Here is an 18,878-nt window from a genome sequence, read left to right as displayed (position 1 = left end):
TTTTGTGTTTAATCTGTGGCTTGAAAACTTAACAATATGGCTGTCTCATTCCCCACCAAGCTAGGTATAACCTCTATAGCCTCTGATGTGTCTATGGAGAAACACACTTTTACTGAAAAAGGACGTAGAGTTACAGAATGTCTGATCGTTCTGGAACCAGGAATGATATAAGCACAAACTTCTAGCCCATCCCAAAAAAAAGGTGTTTAACATGCCTTCAAAGTGTCTGAGGATTATTTTTAACATTTGTCTTGGTTTCCTTCATATTCGCGAAACATGGAGCCCACATCGACACAATCCGCCCCCCCCCCCCCCCCCCCCCCCCCGCTTGCACATTTTGATTTACCTTTGGTTCAATCGTGTGATTTGTAGAGCAAGGTCACTAAAATAGACACTAAAGCCAGCACGAAACTGAACGAAAGGCATGCTACCTAGGCTTGGTTATGTTTTTTGTTTAGTTTTTTTTTTTTTCCATTTGTTTGTTTTCTTATTCTTTCAAAAAAAAAGTCTGTTTCTTGTTATTCATTTTTTTCCCTTGCTATATATGTTTGTTTTTTTGTTTGTTTGTTTGTTTTTTAATGATGATATTGTAGGGTTACTTTCCTTTTAGCTTAGAAATGAAGTTTTCTGTGGAGTCTCATGAGTCCCAGCCTCTATTCTAGAACTTTCTGTGATGTGGAGGCGGAGGCATTTTCAGCTGGTTTGGGGTTGCAGTATGGATGAAGAGGTATGCCTGTTAAGCAGCATGTGCAGGAAATTGGAGGCCGAGAGGAGGATGAAGGAGGGTACTGCCTCGGCCACTCTGGCTGTGTTGCGTTGGAGCAAGGGTCCCGGGACGTTTAACAGAGGTCCCCGCTCAGGTTGGTCACCCCAGGGAATGGACATGTTCGTCCTTTCTGTTCTCTATAGCATTGGGATCCCGACAGGAGCACTCATCCCGTATGTCACAGGACATGGGGAAGGGAATCACCTGGGTTGGAGAGAAAAAAGGTACATTCAGAAAGTTGAATAGTCTCCACAATGGCTCATTGACTCAGACCAAAAGCAATGATTACAAATTCAAGTCAAGTTTCAAAAGACATCAGACATGTCAGGATGAATTCCAGGGAAAGATAAAACCCTTAATAATACAACAAGGCAGTTTACTAAATTTACAATTTTCGAGTAGATGCTATGTTCAAGATTTGGCTACGGTAATTCACAAAAACAACTTAGTTAGGGTTTAAGAGGATCATGAATTGGGTTCAAATTACTACTTCCTAGGTTCCTAGGTTAGGAACCTTTGTCATCATGGCTATAATAATGACAATGTTAGTCTGAAGACCTGATGGGTCACGGACTAAAGAAACTGACGGCTTGAGTTCAGCCAAATCTAGCAGTTAGTGTCTTTGAAATCTGCCCAACAGAGACATCTTGGACTATCAAAGCAGTACGTGAAATAAGCACACAGAAACATCGAATTGATTGGTCTGCCGAGGTTTACAAGATAAAACCTCACAGTTACGGCTGGAAAAGAACACAGAAATAAAAATAAGTTTGCCAAATTTGCATATCTACACTACACAAAGCAGATAAAATCAACTACCATTCGTCTACCCTGAGGTGACTGTGTAGGTGATTCAGTCTATAGTAGCAACTTCTTCTGCTCTCATGCACGAAAACATGTCATCTTGGAGCACTTCCTAAATGACTGATTCTATTGATTTGCCCATCCCCAGAAAACACAACAACAGCACAACCATAAAGGCAATGGTAAAAGGAATCAACCAACAATTCTTATTTCAAAAAAACCTGCACAGATTTCTACGGGAAAAAACACTACAAAAGTGTAGGTGTGTAATTCATAAGAAAAACTACTCCATCAGATGTCTCAATGGAGGAAACTGCCATATGGTCAAAATGTTTTAAAAAGTATAAATTGGGTTTTAACGACATTTTTATTTTCTCATGATGTCACTATATCTTTAACTATAACATATGCCCTGTGGATGGACATTTCACCTAGCTTCCCCCCCATCTCTCTCTTTATCAGATCTAACCTCCCCACACACGTACACATACTTGCTCATTCACTTCCTTCTTCTCATAGTTGATGTAGACCAGATTCTTGCAAATATCAAACAGGTTTGAAATTGGTGTGGTTCTCATTAGACCGCTCTGTAATGGGTACAAAGTGTACCTAGACTCAGAGCTAAACTGTTCACGGTGTTATTTCAACAGTTCATTAGGAGGTGTGCAGTTACAAGAACACAAAGGACACCTGCAAGCCAATGAGAACTGATAGTTCTTGTCGTGTGGAATAATATCATGAGTTATGACAAAAATGTTTTCTGAAGACTGTAAGTGTACTGGAAGGAATGGTTGGTGCACCCGCCATTTATATAGGCCCAGTCATATATCTTAATCTCCAAACATCACATAAATTGATATCCTAGTATCTCTGATGTCAAAGTGGAGGTGAAAATAGAACCGGAAGATCAGTGGCCATTGCCCCCGGCGTTTGACGTCACTTGGTAACGCTGGCAGTGCGTCACCAGCACCAGCTGCTTTTGCCTTGTCTGCTCGCTTCTCAGGGGGCCTGCTTCAGCTGTTTGAGAACACAAAATGTGTCCCCCTTCTCCAGGCCAAACAAGGAACACATGTGGTCCTAGTCATTGAAGGCAGGCAGCAGACCAAGGGCATGTCTGCTTTTGTGTCCTGGTGGCTTATCAGAACAATCTGTGGGGGCCTGCGGCCGGTGTCGCCTTTTCTTGTTAGGGCTGAGTGCTGTTGCCTTTTTGCACAATGGATCTCTGTACACAATGTAAATGTAACAACAATACAGGCCACTGTGAGCAACACAGATACAACACAGATACAGATGCCAAAGGCAGCTAGTAGTTCAATGCTATTAGTGAAAGCTGTCTGGCTGCTACGAGAGGAGTCGTTTCCAGGGGAGAGTCACAGCGCTATTATCTGAATATGGAGTAGCTGCTGTATAATCACTCAGACCACTACTGTAATGCCATCAAACAAATTGCACTGTGAGCTAATACCGTCTGGGAGGGTGAGCCAGGTAATTACCGAATGCATTAGCAAAGAATGAGGAAGAAATTAGAATTTTCTCATCCACTAAAATACACATTCATAACAATGGTGTCCGTTATACTGCGTAGCATCGGTGTCAAAGTTCTGGTCTTTGAAGATTCCATGAGTCTGCTTCAAAGTCCAAAACTGACTAAACATGTAATCCAAATTCATCTTGTTATGATAGATTTTAATGGAAACCTCATTGTGAGGTCAGGTTGTTTACCACTGAGGCTGACTTTTCTTGTCTTTACACAAATTTCTTAAAAGGAGTAGATCCCTTTAAACCTAGATTAACTTTCCCACGTGCCTGACGGTTGTTGTTTTTCTGACCACAATTCAACAAGTTTGTCAGCTCAGAAATTCTTCCAATAGTTAGAAAAGTAAAGAGAACCAGTCAAAGATTTTACTTTTTTTTTTTTTTTTTTTTTTTTTTACCATTTTACTCAAGTTTACAAAAAAGTGATGATGAAGACATTAGTCTCACATTATAGTTCAGTGTAAAGCTATAGTGTAAATGTTATAGTGGGTGGTAAAACACAGGAAACACCAGTAACAGTTTGCGAGACTCAGTGATTTGTAGACAGTAGGTCTGTGGAATGACACAGGGAAGCATGCTAGTCGCTGAGGAGCAGTGACGCAGGCTCCCCTTTGAAATGAAGTATAAAGAAAGTTGTTTGTGTCGGGGGGGTGTTCCTAATGTGAGGGCCAGGTGGGTAGTGCCCAGACTCCTCTGAGAAAATAAGGTCTGCATGTGACGACTTTACAAGCCCAGAGCCGGACACACTTCAGAAACAGCTGTCAACTGCATGAGCAGTGTTTCCTCTGTGGCATTTCTGAAGCCAAGAACACGGGGCTCCTGGCTCCCACCTGACACTCTCTCAGTTTAATTACACTATCTCTCTCACTATCTCAGTTTCACACCTTCTCTCCTTTAGAGTCTCTCTCTTACATTACCTTGCTTTATTATTCCTCTCACTTGCAGCACTCATCCTATCCCTACCACTCCCATTCTACACCTCACTTCCCCTTCCAAGGCTAGTCCTGTTTATCTCTCTATCTCGAAAATGATGGTGGGTGGCAAATTTGACATGGTTTCCTTTGACCTTGACCTCAAGGGTGGCTGGCCCAGCTGCCACATCTGGCCCTGACTTGAGGTTCTCGCAGGGTGGCTGGGAAATGGGACTGGCTGGCCTTGTGGGCCTGGGGGCCCTCGTGCTGCCCCACATCCAAGGGCTGGAGGAGGGCTGGGGGAGGACACCCACTAACAGCAACATGAAAGCCCTTCTGAAGAACGTGGACCTTGTCAGAGCCCCATCCTTCGATCTCAGGAGCAGGTCAAAATAACACAGAGTTCCTCTCATTTCTTTGTGAGTAGTGTGTGCCTGTCAGCCTGTGCTTACAGGGAAGAAGGTGTGCAAGGGGCACAGGTCTAGGGAAAGGGGAACTGGCTGGTGTGGGGATATATAACACACTTAGCAAGTCACAGTTGCTATTGGAGTGAGTTATATATCTAGCAACAGTTATGTCTGTCTTCAAAGGACATCAACAACCATCCTGTGGGATGCTTTAATGAATGGATGTCCATCTAATCGACCAACTCATGAACCTACAGTCTCAAGGGTTAAAAAGTTGTAATCACTTGGACCTTTGAGCCACTTATGATTTTAAAAATAGTCTATATACAAAACTTAAATGAATGTTGAACTGAGTGAGGCAGAACAACAGTGAAAAGAGTTTTAATGGAGAGCGTAAAGTTAAGTAAGTTTAACAAAATGAGTAGTACTTGGCATCAGCAAACACTCCAAACCCCTATAAACTGTAGGAGTGTGTTCCCCCCCACCCCCTGTGTGACTCCCTTTACTCAGCTGTGTAGATAAACCCTCTTCCTCCCTCCACAGCAGTAGTAGCAGTAGCTTGACAAAAAAAAGAGAGCGTAAGGTTAAAAGGCAACTCTTGATACCATCTGTATGTTCAATAGCTTGTATGTCTGCTTTAGACCCTTCCTGCCCTTTAATGTCCCAGCAACACCTTAGCAATGTGGATATTAAGTCACCTTGCTTGCAGGTATAGAACATTTAAGGCAGAAAATGAGGGAAAAATCTCATTACACCCCACTATTATACCCCATGAAATTGCAAGCACTGCATGCAGCATTGCATCCAGGTGATACACCCAGTCTTCCCATTAAGTTCTGGGGAAAACCAAAGCATCCAAATACAACACATCTTGTGGTTTAAACACCACACTTTCACCCAGGAGTTCATGTCCTCTGTAAAAACAAAAATATACATTGACTTGTTTTATCTCATATCTGCAAGTTGGTGGCTATAAAGTCCTTGTTTCCTCACCCTAACCAAGTTTTTTTGTTGCCCTACACCTTAGCAAAGGTTCCTGCTGATGACAGTCACATGGCTGTCGATGTGCTCTCAAGAGAAGTTTAGAGAAAGGATCAACATCATTAATCTGGACTTTGGGGCATGGTTTATCTATCTGTAATGGCTCCAAAAGTCATCTGTTAAAATGTATTTGTGCGAATCAGATATGAATAAGTGGAAGAATCTTATTTTGAAAGGGTTTGGTCTCATGAATTACCAACTGAAACAGAGAGGCTAAGTGGTCAGCTGTGGCTATGGTGACTATCACGGACCATCAGCTTAGACACAAACATCAGTCGTGACACATAGCAAGTCACGTATTGAGCATACTTGTGCCAGACTGAGAGTTGTAAACAGGACTGAGGGAGCCCAGCACTTAGCCAAGACCCCACCACCAACGCAGACAGAAAAACCTACAGGCACGTTGTTTTAGAGAGGCCAAGCCGTATAACTATATAATCGGTGCCCTCTGCGTACTGCTTCCAGCATCCAAGAAAGGAATTCCTTCCAAACGAGGGGGAAGTGGGGAGGGGAGGGGGGGGAACCTACAAAAAGGGTCTTGCACAGGCAACCCTCAGAAAGGCATACTCTATATACCCTTGCCTCCTCTCCTCCCTGCCTCTCCAAATCCAGCCAACAGCTTGCAACCATTAAGGGGAGATCCTGTGGTGACCTTACGTGCAGCCAGTCCTTGCACCTTCAAAGCTCCTGGGGTGGAATAATACACAGCAAGTCATCCAGAACTCCTTAATACACAAATCTCTACCAAAATAAAAGACGGGGGGAAGCATATGCTCAGAAGGTGGAGTAAAATCAAATGAGCAGCCGAGTTCCATTGCTCTTCACAATACTGCTCTTTTTTCTAGATTTTTCTCCTGCATTGGGTTATCCAACTCTTATCAGGAGGAGAAACAGAAGAGGAGGTGCAAGGGGGAACTGGACAGCTTTAATTTTTGTTGATAATTCATACAAAAATATGTTAAGCATGTTTGTGTGAGAAGAAACTGACTGATTGTTATATCTGAAAAAATCACAATTTCACATATTGAACCATTGAATCATTTCAGATTTAAAAGACATGACTTCTGGGGCACGAGATAATAAACACAATGCTGTAAAGACGTCATTTACACATCTACAGCTAAGGAGGGGTAAACAGATGTGGGATTTTTTTTTATCAGTGGATTGAAGACATAATATCGGCAAAAACATTTGGTTTAAGATTAAACATGTGTAGATGATGAGGGTTATTTTTGTAAACTCTGTACTATTTGGATGGACTACGAGGAGAAAAAGATATATGACCCTGTTCAAGCCTGTTGGAAAAATGCATTTTCTGTTAAGATCATAGGGGAAATAGTGCACGTAAAAGGTTTTGGCAGAGGAACAAATAAGAGGTGGTTGTATATGAGGGGTCATACCACTGTTCTAATGTGCTGTGTCACAACACATCAGGGAGAACAACGCTTGAGCTTGATTACCACTGAGTCAACAGGCATCTCGTGCATAACAACTGATGGCTGGTGCATCTGTGTGCACAGTATGTGTCTGTGTGTGGGGTAGAAAGAGAGTGAGAGAGACACTTACTGAGTAAGAGAATGTGAATGAGTGTCTGAAAGTCAGTGAGCAGGAGAAAGACTGAATGAGAGGGATAGTGTGGGAGAGAGGGTGGAGGGGTGCACATGCTGTGACATATGGTGCACACTGAGTTTTTACTTTCTTAGGTACACCGAACACTGCAATACAAAAGTCCTGCAATAAATCTTATAATATTCCGTTTTGTCATTTTAGATGATTGTGTTTGTGGTGCATTATGTTGCCAGATGTTTCTATTATTCTGTCCACTTTATTTACATCAACAAGGGTGGTTAAATAACAGTCAAACAGTGCCACAGTCACAGTTCTGCATTATATGTTGAGGGTTTCTGACTGAATGTGCTAATCTAAAAATGTAGACATGGGTAAAAACACATTTATTTGTATTTTACAGTATTGAGTTATTTGGTAAAATTCTTAGGTGAAAAAATATATCCAGACTTCAGAGACACAACGCGGATTGATTGTAGCCTGGCATCATCAGACCAATCTGCAAAAGTTAAAATATTCACTTCATTTTCAAATTTATAAGGGCTGTTTTCGACAAGGAGACAAACTGTCCCTGGACATATCACACATGACGTAGTGCTGAGCCACATACACAGCCCAAAGCATAGATGGAAAGTTAGCTTGTCGGCTTCCACTGAATCGTAGTTTATGACTGACGTAATAAAAAACAGAAGAGTGACATCCATCGCAGCCTGCTGCTTTGTTTGTACTGGCATTGTTATAATGTTGTCAACTTAAACATACAACTGTTCAGACAGGGCAATGCAGAGAGTCACCATTTTGCATGGTCACTGGCTAAACCAAAACACTGGCAGCACAGTAGTGCCCCCGCTTACAGAAGAAGGAAAAAAACTCTTAAATTAGGTCTTTGAGATCTTACATGAGTGAAAATTAAGCAACAGGGTTGTTGTTAGCCTCCTATTAATAACAGAAACCTCCTACTCGTGCTCAAATCCCCAGAACGCTGTATTAAGCCACTGACTGTATTTAAAGCCACTCTATCAAACCTGCCCCATATTAAACTCTTGTGAATCTTTTCGATCCCCTCTGAAACTAAACCGGGCAAATAACTGAATCTATTATTTGCAATTATTCATTAATCTATTTTCACTTTAGTTAAACTGATCAATAAAATAAAATACAAAGAAAGTATTCTTCTTTGTATTAAATAAATGCCAGAGTAATTCATCGTTGACATCAAATGACCTCCACTGTGACACAGACAAAGCAATCTATAACAACATGTGTGTGTTCAGGAACAATTAAACAAGTTGGGACAAACTCTTCACTTGTGGTCTAGAGAAGAACATCGATTTCCCGCAACAGAGGGAAAAACACTGCCTGTCTTTGTCGCACAGCAAGTGTGTTATTCAGCAGCTCAGATGAGAGAGCCTGTCATAAATGAGTTACAGATTCCTTTTTGTCATATATTGTGTCATTTTGTTTTGTTTTTTTTAGAAGTTTTTACGTAACGCTGGCCTTGGTCGCCTGCCACGCATGTGTTCAGTTTGGAGAAAATCAGAATCAGGTGCAAAATGCCCTGTTTCTGTTTTGACTTGTGTTAATCAAATGGGGATGACTATGAGGATAAGCTTTGCCCAAGAGGAATAAACAAATAAATCCAAATGCCGAGCTACACACGAGTACCGTAATGATAACAAATACAGAAGAGAGTCTAAATGTGGACGAAAAAACATCAAAGTCATAAAACAACAAGACGAAGTTGTCAGAAAGGTTGGCTGGCCCCTAATTTAAAACTGCTATTGTGACTAATTTGTCATGCAAATAAGGCCTGTTTACACTGGCCGAGCCATCAAACAACATGTGTATGCAAGCTAGCGGCATCAATTAGGCAATGGGCAACTAACAAGCAAAAGGGATTATATCAAACATCTGGCTTTCCTCTGTTCCCGTATCAATTTCACATATCAGCTTCATTCCTTAGTGTTTCCTTTTTGTTTCTCACCCACAGTAACCTTCCTCGCCTCCTGCTCCTGGCAGCCGATGAATCAAATTATGATTGGTTATTTCAGAGCAATTTTTCGTATCTTTCTGAATAGTTTCCAGGGGACCTATTCGTGAAAAACACCAGACAGACTGTTTTCCTCAAAAGGATGCCAGGTCTAAATGCATTCAAGAAGAATTCAGACAGCAGCCTGGAGTTTTTTTCCGTCCAGGTAATCCACTTACTGTATCATACTGTAGCAACCCACTGGAATAACAATGATTCAGTAGTTGGAATAGATCTGCTTTTCACCCAATTTGTCTTAGCTGATGTGAAGTTTGGACCAAGTAGGTAATTTGATCCTCCATTTGCACATAGTTATTATTTCAGTGAACTGGTAACACCTGTTTTGCAGACACTACTATTGACCATCGGCATGTAGCATCCTTCGCTGAGAAACACTGCAGCAGTAAACATTCACCAGATCGACCTGAAATCACATGTAGTCATACCTTAATACTGTCAACATTTTTCACAGTTTTTTTCATTAAAAAGAAGAAGGACAAAGTCTAATCCACCGAAGGGATGTGTCCAACTCAATTGACAGCTGCTGGCAGGCTGAGCCCCAGCAGGGGAATGGGAGTCAAATCAAACAGATTTTTCATTGTAGCATGCAAGCCGAGGGCAGACAGTTTTTTTTTGTGAAAGCAGTGGCAGTGAAGACTACAGAACAAACCACCATCTGAACACAACAAAGTGACATTTGCAGGTATGTTTGCTGTGCTGCAGCTGACCAGATAATCACAGCTATGTTTGCCTACAAATTGATAACAGCAGTGCACTTATCACTGGTGAATCTTTGTTCAACCATAAAGTATGAAGTGATGTCCTCGTCTGTATGGAAACAAGTTCTACATGTAAAGATTTTGGTTTCTGGGAGAAGGAGAACACATGACATGTGAATTAAATAATAGATATAGAAGGGTGATGAAATAAAGGAGAAAAATAACAAACATAAAGTGTCTTCATGTTGGGCCATTACGTGCCAAAACAGCTTCAATGAACCTTGGCATAGATTCTACAAGTCTTTGGAACCCTACTCCATTTGTCCTAAAGATATTTCGTTAATGGTTGTTTTGAAACTGACATGTTAGATGGCATTCTCCACCACTATCATCAGATCTCCCATAAGTGTTCAACTGGACTGTGATCTGGTGACTATGAAGGCTCACGACTCACATCATCTCAAATCCAGCAAACTATTCAGTTAGCCCTCATGTCCTTATAGATAGCATTGTCATCCTGGATTAGTCTTCCCTCATCATAAGAGAACTTCTTACGTGAAACCCACATTTCAGATCTTCGACTGACCATGGCCCCATTTTACATACAACAGGACAAATCCCATCTCTTACAGGACCCATGGCATGTTCACGTCTCACCAAGCTCAACCTCTTGTTGCCGCAGTAATTCAATGGAGTCTATCCCCCCATTGGGGTCTGTCAGTAAAAGGCTGTTATGCAAGTTCTGGCTAAGCCCCTTCACTGGAAGGGGGCCAGAAGATGTAGAGATGAGATAGCGTCAATCAACAGCAGCGAAACCACTTCAAGAGTGAGGTCACTTCCCAGCGGGCTGCTCACCAACTTCCCTGCTGCTATTGAACTTGAACTGATACCTTATATATATTACGTGGGACATTGTGCAGTATTTGTCTGCTAGCCTATATATAAAATACTTTTAGATTCCTTTGGAATACTACAAGACAAAGTCCAACCAAACACACATTTAGTTATTCCACTGCAGAGATTTTAAATGTACTGCATCTTTGTTCAGCGTGTGTCTGGTGGTTTGTTCAACAAGTTAAGAGGAAGGACAAGAAGTGTTTTTTTAGATAAGAAAGAGACTTTGGCAGGAAAGATAATTGTTGTTCAGAGTCTGTGGTTCTTGTGTAGCAGGCTTCTGTCTGGCTCAGTGTGACCGTCTGCTCTGACATTGACAATGACATTACTGCTTTATGCAAGATTTGAATGCCTGTATTAAAATTAGCTCTACTATGTTCTGCATACTTAAGGCTACCTCTTCTCTAGAGCACTTGAAGGTACTCCGCGGGAAACCAATGTGGACGTGACCATTTAAAAATGAAGCACAGTGCTGTTTGAAGACCACGTTCCGATAGCAAAGGCCATGCCCTGGTCGAATAAGGAACAAATTACAAACATCAAAGAGGATTTCTGAAAAAATCTGGTTGCCCAGGAAAGAAACTTCATTATTTCCATCCTCATGGCGTGCACGATGCCTACGCACAACTGTGTGAAGTAGGATCTGGAGCAATCGCAGGACCTTTGATTGTACTGTGGAAGATTGCGAGATGTCCCTTGTATGTCCTCTTTCCCAAAAGAGGAAATGAAGAGACTCTTCAGTCAAACACACTAACACAGCCAGTGAAACACATAGACTGCAATATAAATCTAGCCAGACATACAGATGGATATGCCAGGAGTACAACTAAAGTCCCTCGCCAGATTCACAGAAACAGGCCAGGCCAGAGAAGCAGATGCTGCAGCACAGAAGCTACAATACACTTCCAATCAGATCCCTTGCCAGCAGCTGGCTGGAAAGAGCCAAACAAAGTACCTCCCTGAATTAAGAGAGCTGCTACCATGATGATGACCAAACTTTTTGTCATGCTCAGCTTAATGCCGAAATACAACAAAGCTGATTGGGTGTTGACAGATCAAAAAAATGGTGGTGTTTTTATTCATTCCGAAGACAAAAAAGTAAATCATACTCCAGGTTCCTATAGTAACCTTTGCTACTTTGTTCAAAGGCATAGACAGGCAACCAGAGACAAATATAGATGTTTTACACATTAGGGAACTGAATAACACAGAAAAAAAGACTATTGATGAAGTCTGAAAACTCCCACTCTCTTGGATGTAGAATCAGTAATCTGTCTACCAGTAATCTAAAGTTGGACACCAGGCAAAGGAAGGACGAATTTGTTTTGAGATGTTCCAAGAGGTGAAATACAGCAGTCTTCAATGGTATTTTGGTTTCCATTAAACATACCTTGTATAAATAGAACTGATCATATAAATGTCGAAGCTTGATAAAGTCAGCAATCTAACCTCCGCTGGTTGCATGGCAGTGGGAAAGTAAAGATAAGCACAGTGAAAAGAAGAAAACGTTTGCATGTGGGACATGGAATTTATTCCTAAACTATTTGTGACTTGAGAGTTGAGAAACAAACACTGACAGTTGATCAGTGTGGCCAGGACCAAATCCAACATCATCTCTTTGTCTTAAGCGTGAGGTTTATTCTGAAATACAAGCATGCCACTAACCTTCTTGGTCTTGACAGTGGATTGGCAGCAGTCTCCTCCATCGTAGTTACAGAAGGCTCTATTGTTGACTGCATCACAGTAGTTGTCTCCCATGAATGGCTGTACCGGAAAAAGACAGTGCGTCAATTTGGTTAACAAAGAAGCATTTTATTGTAGTGGTGGTTTCTTCTAGAGCATTTCAGGGCCCTTTGGAGGTCTCTGGATAAATTTGCTGATGAATCTGAGTACATTAAATTTCCCTCATCTTTCAATGTGACTTTTTAAGCCCTTAGTGGGCCTGACCCGTAAATCAAACTGAGGACACCATAAACTATTCACTGCACAAAACACTCCAATAAGGTGATTTATTGGGCTGGCCCTACCCTCTGCACTTAGGTTACCAATCAGGTTATCCAACCAGCCTAAACCAAGTAGATGATATCATCCTTCCATGAAGTGAAATGGAATCCTCTCACGTGCGAATGCACCATTTTTAGAGGTCTACAAGTCCAGGACATGATTACATGATAGCGTATGTTAAGATTACTGGAAGCAGTAACACATGAGTAAATATGTTAGATTACAAAAAGTTAATGATACCCGTTTCCCACTGGATAAGAAAACCCGCCAACGCCCACTGGCTTTTGTCTTCCTTCAGACAGCAATCAGCAATCACTCCCCGATCAAAAGACTCTGCTTAGTCATGGGTGATTATTGACCATGGCTGCAATCAACAGTGATGGAAATATGACGCCTGGGTGGACAAGCAAGTTTCGCTCTCCCGGTACAATGCTATTACACGGGTTGATGTTAGCGCATAAATAGTTTTACATCCGTCTCATTTAAGCTCAAACAGCATTTGATGGGCACGGAGTTTGAGGGAGAGACTTAAGTAACATAAAAAAAAAGGTATCCATTGTAACGTTGTCACTGGCCTCCATGCCAGTTTTTTCTGGTACAATGGTGACGTCGAATTTAACACACCAGAAAGAAACCCAGAAAGGCAAACTCGTCCATTTGCAATGACAAGGGAGGCAATCGCCTACTTTTAGCATTTTAGTCCACATTCAATAAACCCACATATTGGTACATAATTTGGTGTAAAATGCCAACGGTCCACAGTAATTATTCTGATACCAGTGGAGCAGCTGCATTTCCAACTGGTTTACAAATGCCTAAATGCTCCTTTAAAAGCTATAAAATACTACTATATTTCTAGCTTAATTCCCACATCTGACAGCCTTTATGGAAATAGCTTCCAATCTCAGCCTTAACTGGAAATATTTTTAGACTTATAAATCCCAATATTCTGACAGGGGAATCAGTTTTTACCTACAGTGCAGGTTGGTCTGAGTGTTTTACTGTTCAAGCATCTGCCAATCCATTGTCGGCCTAATTCCATTGGCCAAACACAACAAATAAAATTGAAGGTTGAAGGTTATTTAGCCCGATATTCATGTGATTTGAAGCCAACTGTTCCTTTGTGTGAGATGAGCATGTGCGTGTGTACAATTTGTGTTTATCTTCATGCTTGTATGGACATGTAAACACTGTGAAAGTGGGGCGTGCTGTTGTATTGTGTGTTGGGTCGAGCCCTTACCTCACATCCTTTGATGCAGTGGAGCAATTCTGGGTGTGGATACCATTTCAGTCCCATTGTACAGACTATACTCTGAAAGATAAAAACACAATTTTACTTAATTAAGAAATGCTGGTGCTGTCAATGGCTTGACTTCTTGTTTGTGCAGCGTGTGAACGGTGTTTCCAAGGCTGTGTTCTTTTTGCATGCATTTCGTAACTGACAAGTTAAAGCAGACACACACACACACCCACACATACACACACACACACTCACACAAGAAACACGGGAGTTATCAAAGGGTCCAGGTGCTACACTAGAGGCTCTCATAGTGAATCCTTCTTTGATTTACACTGACCTTTTTCCACCTCAGAACAAAGCTGAATCAGTTGATTTTGACAGGATAGAACTTGATAAAAAATTGTTTTTTCATAACATAAGTTGTGGCCCCAGGAGGGCAAAGAGCTGAGAGCAAGTGAGTATGAGAGAGAGCGAGAGACATAGAGGTTCTCAAATATCTTTGCAGAATGTGTGGAATCCCGTCCTGTTCTCCCACTGTGCTTTTCATTGAAATGCAGCAGAAAACATTTGTGCTCAGTGGAGGCAGGCAGCTTTTTTGTGCCTGCATGTGCAAATGCTGAGGTACATGAGACTGCATATGTTTAGGTGTAGATAAATGTTGTCTGTAAGAGTCTACTTGAGCCAGCGTGTGGAGGAGGGTTCCGTTTACAGCATTAGTGTGACACCAGACATGGATAGTGGTGCACATGATCAAAAGTGCCATCCACAGCAAAGGACTGGCTGACCTCAGATGGGCCATCGCTCAGACCCCCTGTGTACCAATATTGCACAAAGTTGACGTGCTTCTATTTTGTTGCAGCAAACTAAGGTATTTTTCATTTCAGCGCTGTCAGCAAATCAATGCAAAAAAAGAAAGATGAGGGGGGTTGCAGGTGGAGAGAAAGAACAACATAGCATCTGAGGACAACCGAGAGCTGGTGGGAGTATCTGTTCTACTACTGCGATGTACTACTGCAGAGCAGAATGCGGGCACGTCTGTAGTGTGCATACCCATGTGTGTTCAGTGGCTGCCTAGATGGTTAGAGCCTGTATGGTGGAAGATTAAGCACATTTTCTTGTCTTAGAGGTGAAACTTTTTGCAACTTCTGTACTTTTATTCTCCTTTTCCCATGCTCTGCTATGATGATGTCATCCAGAAACTCCTTCTCTTCCCCTCTCTCTCATTTTTTTCTCTCTCTCTCTCACTCTTTTTTTTTCTCCTCTCTCAGCAAGGCCGTAAATCATGATAATCCATGATTGTGGCCTGGCCTCACCCCTCACTACGTATAGGATCCTCACCCTCTGAAGCCTCCCCGGGGCGCTGATACCACATAAAAATAGATCCCTATCTCAGCGCCACCACAGACGAGGTCATGTCATGTAGAAAATGACTAATTCCACAGCAAGCCCGACAGGGTAATTTTGCTGATAAAGGGGGAGGAGGGTGCTGGGGGCACAGAATCGTTAGAGATAGAGGGACAGGAAAGAGAAGAGGAGGAGGTGGAGGTAGGAGAGCAGGAGAGAATTCTAAGTGGGTCACACTAAGAACCGAAATACAACTAGTTTAAAGGCAATAAATCAACATCACTTATTAAGTTGGGAAACATTAGCCTCCAAGTCAGCAAAGTAGAACTAGAAAGTGTATTTGGGGACATGAATTCTCTTTTAGATACTGTACAAAGGATCCCAGCCAAGAGGAGAAGTATGCTCTGGTGTCCACTCCCACTTACTACACTCCTGCTGTTACTACAACTGCTAGCCATTGTCATGATTGATTTCTTTTTCCAGCAGAGCAGGCCGCTCCTGTTCCTGTTTCTTAAAAACCCATTTCGTGACTACCTTGTGCATTTCTTCTATCATACATTTAAACCACATGTGTCAGTACTGCTTAGCCCTTATTTCCTTATTTCTCCTGTTGCATCTGTTTTTCTCCTGCTAGAAAGATTGGCAGCATTCCTCGAGGTGGAATATGAAGGACCTGGGGGGCAGGAAACCTTTCTATTGGAGGGCCAAAACTCAAACTTAATGGTGGACCGTGGGTCAAAGGCAAACATTTACTGTGTCAAGACGCAAAATGGTACTGTATGGAAACACTGAGAGACAAGTGAAAAAAATATATTTGATCGATTGGTCATCTATTTCCATTATCTATTAAGTCTGTGTTCTTTCTCCTGTGAATATGACTTAAAATGCTTTGCCAGGGTAATCTTTCAAAGCTCCTTAATTTTGTTTTCACTTGCCTCTCAGGACGTCCACAGCTGCCCAAAAATTATTATTATCATTATTTTGATATTAGAAACATGTGGTGGGCCAAATCAAATCTTATGGTGCACCATCTTTTGACCATTATATAGTGTAAGTCCATGAAACAGTAATTTAGGCTAGAAAATAGTCTAATGCTAATGTCAGCTGGCCTCTAACAGAAGTTAAAGGATCATCAAATTTGTTGAAATATGGCCAAATGTTGCACAAGATTTTCAATATTCATTGTCTTTTCAGTTGCTATCGATCAGGAAGTGTCGAAATAATAACATTTATCAGATTCCTTACATGGCCGCATGTATATGGTCCATTGTTAAAAGTGTATGAGCTTGCCTATATATCTGCATGTTTGTGAAGAAAAATGACTATCGACAGAGAAAACTCTGGAAAATCAATCCTGGAATCGGGTGACAGGTAGTGGCAGAGGAACAGAAATGGCACATGCTTTAAGTCACACTAACACCTAAATCTTCCACTCTGATACACTACCCCCTTCTGAGATCTCACCTCTACACCCTCACCTTTTTGACTCTCTCATGCTATATCCACTGCCCCCCCCCCAACAGTATGGCTACTGGTCTCAAATTACCACTGAGCAAAAGTCGTATCAATTACACAAATCCATGAAAAACAGATCATTTCATGTCCACGTGGCCTGAGCCACCCCTCTCCCCTAGACATCCACCGAAAAAAGCTGCTGACTCAGGGTGACTATGAAACAAAAACAAAAGGAGTTGTAGGGGAAAAAAATACAGTGAGAAATACAATGTGTTCCTTCACTTGGCTGTCGCGTTCTCTTTCCTCCTTCTCCTGTTACAAAACCTGATGCTTCTTAGCAGGATCGTTCTCTAGGCTGCATAGCTAAGAGGGCATTAAGCTGACAAAAACACTTTAAACAAATTGCACATTATTGGCATTAATCAAGTTAAATGGGGGGAGTAAAATTGGAAGAGGAGGTGTAGTCTAGTATTTTATACCCTACTGCACACACACATACACAATCACACGTACACACCATAGCCCTATCCGTCCTCTTGACCCCACCCATGAGCGCCATAAAAGTCCCAAATGACACCCTGGGGGGTGGGGTGCCACTCATGTGTGAGTGGCACTCCCACAGGGACAAGGTGTACGGTTGTGTGTGTAATGACCTCCCCCCACGATCACCTCTAACCTCTGTGTTTTGCTATCTGCCAGTTTAAGCAAACAGCACTTAATCAGTACAGTCTGTTGCTGTGAGGTATATCTAAATCAAATGAGGTCGTTAACCAGTCAGAGTCATAGGTTTATTTCAGAAAATTACAGTGATTACTGATGACTAGCCCTTTTGATAAGGCTTTACAACTTGGCCACAGTGGTAGCGGGGGCCCCTTGCTTTAAAATAATTCTGCAGGAGGTTTTTTTTTCTTGCTTTGTTTTGCTTTGTTTTTACACTGTGGCTCATTTCTGGTGAGGACAAGTACATGGGGTATTGAATGCTGCAAAAGATGCAATTATTTGTTTCTCAGTGTGAGGACAACACTTATTTCCTAAAGATGCTTTGTGCAGCTTTTTATTTCTCCAAGAAGGCAGTTGAAATGTCATATTGAGGACAGGGATGTGAGGGGGAGCAGCAACTCCAAAACAGAATAAAAATATTCAAGGGTTGCCATGCTTCGAAGACAAACATCTGCACGCCATTGGCCACAAAAGAAAGGCGCAAGCCGTCATTTTTGCATTATGTGTGATACTTCCAGGATGTTGACGCTATGCTCGAAATTCCTTCCATGAGAGATGTGGATCACAGAACTTTGTGAAGTGCGTCTGTCAGAGCTCTGAGGTGGATACAAACACACGGAACGAACTCACCTTGACTTTGTGCGGGTTCCTCCAGTGCTCTTTAAGTACTCTTTCTACTGTCATGTTGCTAGGGAGGATCACCACATCGTTGTTACTCTCTCTGCATGTCAGCTCACACTCCTCACCTGTGTGTATGTGAGAAACAGAAAACAATTAAAGTGCGTAATGCACAAACTGAAACTAAAGACAAAATGTCATATCCGCACCCCTTCGCTCTTAAAAGATTATGACATTGTGCGATATTCCAAGATAAAGAGACAGGAAATCGAACAGAGCATTTCAGACAGTATGAGAAATCGAACCAAGCAACCAATGTTCCACAGAGTACATTTAAGAACAAATTTGGATGGAAACTACAAACTGGAAAAGAATGAGCAATGAATACAATAAAGAATAACGGCTCACTTAAGCTGTCATAATAAGTAATAAAAGATGAAAGATGACATCAGTAGTAAGGAAACTGAAATTTTTTCAATAGTAAATATACATATACATACCGATGCCGTGTCCTTGCTTGCATGAGTACTGTAGGCTAAAATGGAGGTTTTGAGGTAGAGAACACTGGCCCTTGCTGTTCGGGCATAGGCGGAACGACCCTGTCCAGTTTCCATCCTTCCTGCAGCGGATCACATTGGACCCCGCGCCCTGAAAATAACACATATATTGACTAACAAACAATCACACACACACACACACCAACACGCGAACACTCACTAGGCCAAGGACATTGAGATGGCATCCCGTTGCAAAGAGGGAAATACAATCCAGTTTTTATCAGGCATCCAACCCACAACGCCTGAGAGGCAGAACAGATTAAAAGG

At 41.9% G+C, this 18,878-nt stretch overlaps 1 protein-coding gene across 2 annotated transcripts in view; it reads right to left on the bottom strand.

The window, feature by feature from the left end:
• Nucleotides 1-335: 335 nt before the first annotated feature.
• pappaa (pregnancy-associated plasma protein A, pappalysin 1a) overlaps nt 336-18,878 on the bottom strand; it is a 90,133-nt gene continuing 71,590 nt past the window's right edge. For both annotated transcript variants that reach the window (XM_037118327.1, XM_037118326.1), the window contains exons 18-22: nt 18,555-18,702; nt 18,067-18,182; nt 13,918-13,989; nt 12,339-12,437; nt 336-970 (exon numbers count right to left, since the gene is read on the bottom strand). In XM_037118327.1, the coding sequence (XP_036974222.1) occupies nt 866-970; nt 12,339-12,437; nt 13,918-13,989; nt 18,067-18,182; nt 18,555-18,702 (540 nt within the window). In that variant the 3' untranslated portion in view covers nt 336-865. The remainder of the gene's footprint in view (nt 971-12,338; nt 12,438-13,917; nt 13,990-18,066; nt 18,183-18,554; nt 18,703-18,878) is intronic.

This window comes from Acanthopagrus latus, chromosome 12, assembly GCF_904848185.1.
Source record: "Acanthopagrus latus isolate v.2019 chromosome 12, fAcaLat1.1, whole genome shotgun sequence".
Taxonomy (NCBI): Eukaryota; Metazoa; Chordata; class Actinopteri; order Spariformes; family Sparidae; genus Acanthopagrus; species Acanthopagrus latus.
Note: the sequence above shows the minus strand (reverse complement) of the source record. Positions and strands in the feature narration are given on the sequence as shown.